Genomic DNA, 11,587 nt, shown 5'->3' with positions numbered 1-11,587 from the left:
ACACAATAGTTTGGCATATTTTCGATCTAAATTTTCATATAGGTTAATTGTGGGCCTGTTTGAGCCACATTATTCCAAAAAAATGCATTCTTAATCAGTAATTTGACATCATTTCAACCATACATTCTTCAATAAAATAATATTACATGCAAATAAAAAAATTTTCCTTATTTTTTAATCACATATTTCCCATCAATACACTATTCAAGAATGCATTACTATCAAAATAATGCAGCTCAAAACCCCCTGTATAAAAGAAGTCGAACTTTTATTTTTACTACTTTTTAAAGGTTTTTATTCAAGTCTAACTTCAGTCGTGTTTCATCCGGAAAAGTATAATAATAATAATAAATAAATATTCTAAGGTCTCATGGAGTTGACAAGAAAACGGATCCAAAAATTTTAGGAAATAGAGTTTTTGGGGAAAAAAATATTTGTAGGGAGTGATACGTATTTATTCATCAATTTCTCTTTTGTGATAAATTATTAAGGCACCTTTAAAAATAGTAATGCAGTCAAAAGAGAAATATAATTTATAAAAGAAAAAATACAAATGTTCGTAAAAGATAGTCAATTCACTAAAAAAATGTCCATTTACAAACTCTTAAGATGGCCCTTTCTATCCACGTTGCAATATACATGCAAATATTCTTGAGTACTGTTACGTAGTTCCACTGAGACTGTATCCTCAATTTAGGTAGAAGTAGATGATAGACTAAATGAAAGGTAGAATTAGACGAGTTATTTAATTTTACTTATCATTTAATGTCATATTAACGTCATCTGAATTGAGGTTCAATTCTAGTGGGACTACATAACATTTCTCATTGTTTTTAGAATAAAAAAGGTTTGTGACAAAATTTTAGGATAAATCAATTTTCTAAATTTGGATTTAGCCGTATAAGTTGACAGGGGCGGACCCACATGGGGTCATGTAGGGTCAGATGACCCCACAAAATATTGGGTTTTTTTTTTCCTCCAAAAAATGGTTGTTTTAACTCATTTTCGACCCACTTTAATACATACCAAATGAAAACGAAATATTGCATTCTTAATATCATTTCTAAGCATTCATGACCTAGTTTTTCGCTTCTTAATGGCGTGTGAAATGATCGACCGTAGCAAAAGATACGATGTATTAAACTTTTGACCCCACAACCCAAAAAGGTTGGGTCCGCCCCTGTAAGTTGATATGAGCCGACATAACTTTCGAATAAATTATATATATTAAAATTAAACTTGTGAATTTAATTTAATTATGTGAGTTCATATAGTTTTCAAATAAAAAAATAAAGCGATGGCATCAATGTCACATCATTTGAATAATGGCTCGACAAAAGTAAGAGAAAGAAACAGAGTAGATATTAGTTATTACAATAAATCAAGTTTTATCGAGCAAATAGTTATACCTCTTCGAAAATTTTCTCCCCCATAAAAATTGGATCCAAATATGATATTTCTCTTGTAGGGTCACCCTTGGATGTGGCACGTGATCAACGAGATGTCAAAGATAATAATTAAATAACATTCGACATCCCAAAATCACACCATTGTAAACCACAACCACTTATAGTGCAACACGACACACTGTTACGCTACTATCATCTTATCATTTTTGTTGGGATTTGCTTTGTTTTCTTTCATTAATTTATTCTTATTCTGTTTATTTAAGTAATAAAATAAGAGCTTGACGAAGATGGGATGTGGATGTGAATAAGAGGAGACAGATAATTTCATTTTTATTATTGCATGCTTTTTACATTTTTGTCTTTTTTATTTACTTATAGTTATTTGAGGGTCTATATTAATAATTAGTAGAAGTCTTATTAATGAATCTATTTTAATATTTTTTAAAAGTCTAGGGATTATAGTTGCTATCTTACAACTAATTAGGAATCTAGTTTGTGTCTAAACGCATAATAGCCGTACTTTAAGTTGAGTGAAGAAGAATTGGATCGAAATAAGAAAAAGGTAATAGTGTAGATAGAGATCCGAACTTTGGTTTGGACTCATAATACCATTTTGAAGAGAGAACGACGAGACGAGTAGAACTTATTGTTTTCCCATGATGTACAATGAATTTTGGTAATCCGAGTTCATTTAGGACTCGAAAACTGCTTTAAAGTTTTAGTGTTATTTCTATCATTTAATTTATTTGGAATTCTTTTCAATTTTAGTTTGTTTAAACTAGGTTTTTATGTAAATCCTTATAAATAAAGGGTTATTTCATATTTTCATTAATGAAATTCATGAGTTTATTCTTTTTATAATTTACTGAATTCCAAATTTCGCGTTCTTAAAGTTTTCGCTTAAATTCCTTGTTTTCACATTATATGTTGACAAATTGTGATTTATTCTTCAATTTGGATCAAATTTTTGTTATTTATTTGTGAATCAACAAATTTTTAATTTTTTAATTTTTTTATTATTTTTATGAATCAAAAGAAACTAGAAGGGGATTATACCGCTCTGTTCATTTAGAATCAATGAGATTTTGACGCACGTTCATTCATTGTGATTGTTCTTATTGGTTATACTAAAGTTCAAATATTGTTGTCAATTCAATTGTCAAAGGGTTCCCCACATTGCACTAGTACATTAATGAATCTCTAAAAAAGTAAAAATTAAATTGTTGATTTAGTCCTTAAAGTCGAGAACAAAGACAACAACAATCCACATAACATCTCAAGAGATAAAGATCCCACATTTATACCAAAATTACCCATCATGAAAAGTCACATACAAGATAGAACTACTTTTATAGTGCAAAATCCATAATGTCATCAATGACGTTGTGCTTAAACCTTATTTTGCAAAGGAAGATGCGTTCAGAAATAAGTTAAAGCGACCTAAATTTGAAGTGAGAAAAGCATAGAAAAGGGATTGCTAAAGTATTTTTGACCATCGGATCAAGACTTCTGGAAAAGACCATCAAGAATACCACCAATCAAGGAGAAACTTGGAAAAACAAAAGTCAAAGACCTTGGAGTCTTAAAATCACAAATTGAAGCAGGTGCCGAGGATGTCACTAATCAATGGGAGGAAAATGTCAAAGGCCACAACTATACTCATCTCCTCGACCATTTGAAACTACAGTTTGCTTAATTTCGACTGAAGCTTGTAAATTTTAATTTAAGTGGTAGTTTCTTTCAATCTCGAAAGTAATCTACTATTTGTAAATATTTATTACGATTCATCAATTTTTGAATGTCTTTTCATATCATTTAATTTTTTGTTACTTAAGCTATTACAGAGATTATTGATATTTAAAGTCTTTGTTAAAGCCTTCCAGCGTCGGCCCCTGCACCAACCATCGTAATCCAACTAATGAACAAACTATTTTCATTGTCCGTAAATCTTATATTATAAAGCTTTCGCCCCCCAAGGCATAACTTAGTGGTGTAAAGGACGTCCCCTGAAGCATATCCCGGTGGTACAAATGACAGGAGTAAGGTTATCTCACGCCTTGTTGATAGCCGCAGTGTGAGGGTTCGATTCTTGAGACATAAAATTGGACTCCTTGTAGGCGCAGTGTATATGCTGCTCTTATTCCCTAACCTGTTGGGGCACATCCTGCAATTTACCTCCCTCACAAAGCTCTAGGGCCGGGGCGGTAGGGGCCCTCAAGGTTGGGGTTCAACCTTTTTTTTTTTTTTTTTGTTTAAGTGGTGCAAAGGACTCCTTATAAGCGCAGTGTACAAACAGCTGTTGTTCCCTGGCCTGTTGAGACACATCCTGCGATTTACCTCCCTCACAAAACTCTAGAGATAGGACGGTGGGGACCCTCAAGGTTGGTGTTTAACCTTTTTTTTTTTTTTTAGTAGTGCAAAGAACAGGAGTGAGGTAGTCTTAGCCTTGCTGACAGCCGTAGTGAGGGTTCGATTCCTGAAATATGAAATTGGACTCTTTGTGAGTACCAGTGTACGGACAAACTCTTATTCCATGGCCTGTTGGGGCACATCACACGATTTACCTCCTTCACGATGCTTTAGGGGCGGGGCAGTGGGAGTCTTCAAGGTTGGGGTTCGACCCTTTTTTTTTTTTTTTTTTTTTTTTCTCTTTAAGCTTTCTTCATTATTTTTTATCCTGAAAATTGATGCGATACTGGGGCCATGACAACCCTTTTGTCATATAAGAAAGGCACTGCAATGGCACGTGGGTTTGATGCTTGGCTTGTCAATGTGTGAAGGGTCTTGTTTTGGGCCTCGATAGTCCATTGGCTTGGATCGTATAGTGGGCTGAATAATTCATAGCTGGGCTGTTGGGCAGCAAATTTGTGAATTTGATTTAGTATTTATGTGGTCTATAAGTAATTTGAAATGTGATGGACTATAATATGGGCTATTAATTTTGGTATTGGTGGGCCATACTTATGGACTAATTGTAAGCAAATATTGCTTAATTGGGCCTATTAACTTTAATTCGTTATGAGGCCAGAAAATCCAAGCTCGAAGAAGATGGGTCATGCCAACTGGGCTTTATTTCTAGTATTTTGTACAAGTTGGACTTCTCAGACATACTCATCTAAGGGAACAATACATAAATTAGATGGTTAAACAAATAATAAAATAAAAAATTAATTTTAAACATTCAAAAATCAGGTTGTAATTAAATTTTATTAATTTCAAAAATATTTAAAAATATTTATCAATTAAATATATCAAGGTCATAATTATATACTTATGGTCATAGTTAAGTACTTATATATCACAACTTATTTATAGATCACAAATTATCAAATTAATTGGTCGCGCATTATTTTTTGATCAAAAAAAAAAATTATAGATCACAATTTATTTATCGATCACAAATCACAAATTTTATAGGTTAACTTATTTTACGATAACAAATTATCTAATTAATAGGTTATGTACTATTATAAATCATAAATTTTATAGATAACAACTTATTTCACAATCACAAAATATCAAATTAACTAGTTACAAGATATTTCTTGGTTACAAATTATTAAATTAATTGATCATAACTTAACAAATTATGAGTCATGATTACAAATTCAGTTACAACATCACATTTTTTAGGTTACATATTATTTATTGGTTACAAATTATCTATTTTATTGGTCATATATTATTTATTGATTACAAATTAACCAATTCGATAGTTGCAATCACCCAAATAATTGATAATAAACACTGTTCATCCCATCTCACCACAGCCCCATCCAACTCTACCATCACCACAAACACTCTACCAACGACCCAGCTATGCTACAAAATCGCACCACAACTACACCATTTGTCACCAACACTAGCATCTCAACACCATCGCCAGCAATTGCCATTTTCAACTTCAAAACAACTACCACTACCTCACCATCATTGCTATCTACTTCATGCACCGACGATTGCACATATCGCCCATGGGCCACCAAATCGTCAATCAATCAATCACCACCAATAATCACCACTGCGAGAACCACCCAAAGCTCCACAAAAAGCACAAAAAAACTATTGCCACCACAAACCACTATAACCATGACTCCAGGGGCGGACCCACATGGGGTCAAATGACCTCACAGTTTTTTTTTCCATTTTTTCCCTTTTTTTTTTAAATTTTCTGCTGTTGAAACGGTTATTTGGGTTTGGGATTCCAAATTCCAATTAATTATCTACTCCAATCTATTAATCCTATGAATTTATTTTTGTTAATGATACGTTGTTCGAAAAAAATTTCATTTTTGACCCCACAGTCCGAAGTCTCTAGGTCCGCCCCTGCATGACTCCATAGCAAAACCCCAAACTATCACCAAAGCTAAATTTTTTCAAAATCATGCAACAACAAATACCTTGTGCACAACGACATCATCGTCGATAATGATATCTAATGCACCACTACTGTAGCGACAATCACTTCATCGTAGGAGTGTCATCGTCGTAGTGGCTCTCAAAGAGTTGTTTGGAACCATTGTTGCAACAGAGCAGTGCTACGCTGCTGCTACCACCACCATGAAACAGCAGTGCGACATTGCTACTATAGTAGCATCACATACAACAACATTCATCACTACTGTGAAATCTAGGGGGAGAGAGAGAGAGACACACACAGTAAAGAGAGAGAGATAATAGAATGAAGAAAGATTTAGCTCTTGTTTGAGCTACATTCTTATCAGAAAATACATTTTTGGATAGTGTATTGATGAAAAATGTATGGTTAAAAAATAAAAAAAAAGTCATGAATTTACGTGTAATATTATTTTATTGAAAAATGTGATTGAAATGAGGCCAAATCACTGTTGAAGAATTTATTTTAATGGAAAAATGGAGCTCAAACAAGGGCTTAAGGTTTGAGAGTGAAATTGAGGTAGAGTAGATGGGGTAGGGTATATAGATTAATTTACTCTTATAATATTATTATTAATATTATAAAATTAAATTATTATCTAATTTTTGTATAAATAATTTTTTAACTTGATTTTTGAAGTTGGAACTTGAAAAATATGGGTGGGTGTAATTTCCACTTCATCTAGATGGAGCTAATTGGTGTTAACAGACATTTCTTGCGGTCCAACAATTGAAGGCAACATATGGATCGACGAATAATTAAGAATATGTCCTTGTTTTAGCCCCATTTGGGGGATGTATTTTTGTAGTGTATTGATGGAAAATGTGTGGTTAAAAAATAAGGAAAATTTTTGCTTGCATATAATATTTTGAAGAATGTGTGATTAAAATGATATCAAAACACTGTTCAAGAATGCTTTTTCCCCCAAAAATGGAGCTCAAACAAGGTCTATATATTTGGTTGGGCCAAATTAGATTTAATCCAGATTTGATGGTGAATTTTAATCTAAATCAAATTCTACCACATATTTCATATGACACAACTTTTCAATCACATATTTTATCTAGTTTTATTAAAATATGCTAAAATTTGATTTTTAATCCCTACTAAACAAAAGCTTAATTAATTTGTCTATGTTAGAATTTGGTCACAAATTGATTCGCTTTATATATTTATTTGATTCAACAAGTCATTTGATATGTAACTCATATAGAAAAAACAATTTTGCTTCATTCGTATAACTATATATCATCATGCATTTTCAAGCACCGGTTTCTATCCATGTAGTCATTTAATATTAGAATTTTTTGATTGAGAACCCCAATAATTAGGCTGTTATTTTTCTAATTAATTGTTGGAAATCAAGATTATATCAGTAAGAACAACAACCGTCATTGTTGTCACAGCTTTCTTGGTGTTGGTCCCGTTGAATTCTTTGAAGAAGACAGCAATTCACACAAATAAAAGGGAATCAAAACAGCAGTTTAAAATAAAACATGAAGAATAAAATGGAAACAGTAAACTCAACTTAAAAGGGAATTCATTTCACTAGAACCTCAATTAATTTTAAGAACAAGCCATGTCGTAGGAAAACAAAATTTCATTCATAAAATATTATTTAATTGTTTTCTCTTTTATTGTTTTTATTCTTTTAATTTTATCAAGCGAGCTATTTTTCTGTGCACTTATTTTTCGCTGCAGACAAAGTTGGCACCAGATTAGCTGTGACAAATTTTTCCCATGTTATAAGCTTTGTTTTTGTTTTTATGTATACATTTTTGAAACATTCAGCAAGGAGATTGCGACAATATATCGACTAAAGTTATCGTATTCATCCGTGATAGATAAGGAGAAAGGTTTTTTAATTGAATAACCACTTTATTCATATATGTTTTATATAAGACAATTAATATATGATGAATATATCTATTAATATAAGTGGTTATTTGAGCATACAACACATTTTACGCATTAATTGAGAATATAACATAGAAATGCGATTTCAACTGTTTCATTGATTTTATTGCATATTACTGAAAGCACTTTTCTTAGATTATAGCTCATCATTTACTTTTCTGATGTCCTCAATGAGGGAGGGTCATATTGGCAAGTGTCTTCAAATTCAGGGGCCTAATTCGAGTATGTCCTCCAGCCCATAAGGCTTTTGCAATGAGCTTATAAGTATGTTCTGAGGGATGGAAGAAATCCCAGAATAAGTACTCATTGGGATTTTTACAAACTGTGTAACCTTCTTTGCCACATTGCAAAAATCCTCCAAGGATTCCATCGCCACAACATGCATCAGTTACATTTGCAAAACCTGCAGTGTCACAATCTGAAATCTTAGTTTTCCTGCCTTCGACAAAATTTATAGAACTGAATGTTGGTGAAAAGTTGATAGCAAATTTTAGAACAGAAAAGAAACTACGTACCATAACGTCTTGGATTTGCTCGAAAATCCTGGACAGTTTTGTAGACTTCTCCTAAAACACCAAATGCACCTGGATACTTGACAGGTATACCATTCACCACTCCCTCCAAGCCCTGATTGTAATTCTCGACCATTTTATTCATTTTTTCATAGCATTTAGTGACTGGTGTACCTGGCAAAAGAACCCTTGCTGGAACGCAGCCGACCGGTCCTAATGAAAATATGGCAATTCGCCGGGCACCAAGCTTGCAAATTTGGTCGATAAATTTTCGAACTTCCAGCAACATAGACCCGACATAGGCATCTGGCGTGAGAGTTGGGGTGCTAAATGGATCAAAATAGGTGAAAATATCATTCGAACCGGATTCTAACAAGAAAAGGGATTGTTGAATTACAAATTGCTGAAACACGCTTTCTCTTAAGAAGAATGGATGCCCCTGATCTTGACAATTGTCTCTTTTTTGCCCCATTTCATGGACGACTTTCTAGTGCCTTCCATATTAATTTGACACTAGGGTTTCAAGTTGCAAGACTTTTCATTCTCTTGTCTCTTGAACTTTCTCGGTGGGTTTCTCGTTTACTCTCTATTGCACTATGAAATTAAGCCCCTTTTTGATGAAATATTATCCAGCCATTTGTATAGATTTTGAGTGATTTTGTATAGGTTGATATTTCAATATTCTTGAGTGAATGTTGTATTTTCAATGAGGCTTATTTTTGGGAGATTGTCCGATTTCGTCTAAGTGGCATGGAGTTTCGTATACTGGATCGTTCGTTGATTACATTGATATAGTGATATTTTTTCAGTGGTGGAAGCTCAAAAGGGGAGTAGAAACTCTGATTCTAAACCTCTTGCCTTATGGCGAAAATCATCGTATTCCTTTGTTTCTTTTTGTTTTTTGTTTTTATTTTCATATTTTTGTTGTGTTTTGAAAGTGGCTTATAACTTGAATACTCGTAACATATTACAAATAAGATTAAAAATTGAAGTGACTATTCCTGATTTCACATTTTTTGAGTGATAATTTCACTTTATTTTGTCACAATACTTGTGCCAAACACGTAGCAAAATTGAGTACCGACACCTCTTTAGACAAGCGAAAATTTTGTTTATACTAAAAATTCCAAAGGACAAATGAGGGGTGGGACTATTAACCTAACCAAATCCTTCGCCAATATGTACAATATCCATGAGTACCTCTTATTCATAGTTCAAATTGTCATCTCCGGTAAGAACGTCATATTTGATCATATATTGTAGTGACTTTGAAATTCTATATTCCGAAGTCTAATTGAAAATAGGTACTGGGATATTAGACAGTTTCCTTTACGTGAAATATTAATAAAAAGTTGATTTAGGTAAAACAAAAGGATAAGAAAATGGATATCAAGGTGCTAAACCTTCAAATTCAGATAGTTTAGCAAAAATTGTCCACAATAGCTTTAAATTAATTGCTAAAAATGATTCATACATCAAATCCATATTTATTGAGAAAATATATTGTTCATTGTTGTTTCGTAAAGGAAGACGTTTAATTTTTAAGATTTTTTTTCCCATTAATCTTCTTCTTGATTTCTTTAAACTTAATCCAGTGCTCTTCTAGTATTTCTTTTCAGTCTGGGGGGTGAAAAGTTTTGCCCTGGCAAGTTCGCTAACTTGGATTAAGAAGATTGGAAATCTCTTTATTAATTATAGGAAAATTCTGCTTGCACAGCGCTTGTGTGAGAGGGATGTACCTCATGTGAGGGACTGTACCTCTAAGGGTGTACAGCAAGCACGACCCTTAATTAAATGTAATCCAGTCTACCATATATATCCGCTTGAATTGAGCCTTTAATTTAAGATATCTTGAAGCAACAAAAAGTTCTTGTAAGTAATTTAGATTAGATAAAGCTTTGTGCTTAGTAGCTTCTGTCACTAAAAACAGCTTAAATCCTTACCGAATCTTGATTTGTCGCTCGTAAAACTCCGCTGCCAGCACTTGCGAAGTTGAGGCCATTTGATGGATAACCTTTTGTACTGCCATTCTTAATCTCATTCTGTACCTCCAGAAAAGGTTGTTGAAAAGGGAAGCCTATAAATCGAGCTGCAATTTGTCATCCATCAAAATTCAGTCGCGTATACAGACAAGGCGTGTTTGGTACATAGTATTCAACATTCAATACTACAAAAAAAAAAAAAAGAAAAAAAAAAGACATATGCTAGCAGTGTTTATCTGTCTTCTATATGAGTCTGTGTATGCGTGGATCTGGAGATCAAAGAACACTCACAAATGAAGTCAGCCACCGTCCTGCCATTGGTGAATCTTCCAGTAGGGTGGTGAAAGAAGGTTGATCCATATGGAGGAAAATCAGCCTGAGCAGTGCAATTTTTGTTGTAGTGATTGTTACCAGCATCAAAAAGCGAATCCCCGAAAACGTAAATTGATGGGACATTGGATCCACTAATTGCAGAAATCAAAAGACTAAAATGGAGAATAATAATCAATAATTTCTCCATCTGGATAAATTCTCTTAATACAGGGTGCAGACCTCAACTTTTGTATGAGTTCAATAGCCTGTATATCAGCAAAAAAAAGGAAAGGTGACGAACAAAAGAGAGAATAAATGACGAAAATTGAACGACATACACGAGAAACCCTTCCATGGCCCAGCAGCACTGTGTCATCGCACCTAACAATTGTTTACTTCCAACAACAGTTTTTGTATTCTTCTTCAAATTTCTACCTTTACGTCATATTGTTTTGTTTTTTGGTTATAATTTTACTCATGCATTTCTGTTTGGCCACAGAAACAATATATCTCCTAACTTCTAAGCATGTTTGATAAAGATATTTTGAGCTTATAAGGTAGTCAAATATCCCGTTTAATGATACATTTCTTAAGGATCCATAACCATCTAATTTTTAACGGTATATTCTTTGAAATCTACTGCTTATAAGCCCTAAAAAGCTTAGCCAAATAAACACTAAAAGCGTCGCACATGATATAGGGAAAGAAGCGATTGTTTATATTTATATCTTTAAAATTTGCCCGCTTATTTGGTTTACTCTTGTTAAATCTGTGACAAGTGAGATTTCCGTAAAAAGTGAGCGTTGATAAAACCTGAACGAAAATTTATCCACTTCAATATCAAGTTAAATTTCTTTGAGTAATGTATAATCTCGTAGGGAGAGGATTTTGTTTATAGGGTAATTAAAACATAAAATCTTTACCTTCCACTGTTATTGTGGAAAACGTTCTTAACTTTCATTTTTTGACATTTTTACCTTGTGCTTTCATTACTCAAAATATCATTTTTATCCATTTTTTCAATTAAAAATTGTGAAATAATGAATATAAATTTCTATT

The 11,587-nt window shown here is 33.0% G+C and overlaps 1 protein-coding gene across 1 annotated transcript; it reads right to left on the bottom strand.

Moving 5' to 3' along the window:
* Positions 1-7,819: 7,819 nt before the first annotated feature.
* LOC111390461 (GDSL esterase/lipase 6) lies at positions 7,820-10,856 on the bottom strand. Its single transcript, XM_023015510.1, has 4 exons — positions 10,508-10,856; positions 10,178-10,323; positions 8,238-8,637; positions 7,820-8,125 (listed from the first exon to the last, which is right to left on the bottom strand). Exons 1-4 carry the CDS (start codon positions 10,734-10,736, stop codon positions 7,890-7,892), a joined length of 1,011 nt encoding a protein of 336 aa, XP_022871278.1. The 5' UTR covers positions 10,737-10,856; the 3' UTR covers positions 7,820-7,889.
* Positions 10,857-11,587: the final 731 nt, after the last annotated feature.

The sequence above is a fragment of the Olea europaea genome, unplaced genomic scaffold (genome assembly GCF_002742605.1).
Source record: "Olea europaea var. sylvestris unplaced genomic scaffold, O_europaea_v1 scaffold682, whole genome shotgun sequence".
Lineage (NCBI taxonomy): Eukaryota > Viridiplantae > Streptophyta > Magnoliopsida > Lamiales > Oleaceae > Olea > Olea europaea.
The sequence above is the reverse complement of the archived record's forward strand: the minus strand, read 5'-3'. Positions and strand labels throughout refer to the sequence as shown.

What these genes read in the sequence shown, in the direction of transcription:
- LOC111390461 (XM_023015510.1), bottom strand. Translation starts at nt 10,736, where the DNA reads ATGGAGAAATTATTGATTATTATTCTCCATTTTAGTCTTTTGATTTCT. An exon ending in GACGGTGGCTGACTTCATTT is followed by an intron (nt 10,324 to 10,507) that starts GTGAGTGTTCTT and finishes GACAAATTGCAG; the next exon opens with CTCGATTTATAGGCTTCCCT. An exon ending in AGCAAATCCAAGACGTTATG is followed by an intron (nt 8,126 to 8,237) that starts GTACGTAGTTTC and finishes GTGACACTGCAG; the next exon opens with GTTTTGCAAATGTAACTGAT.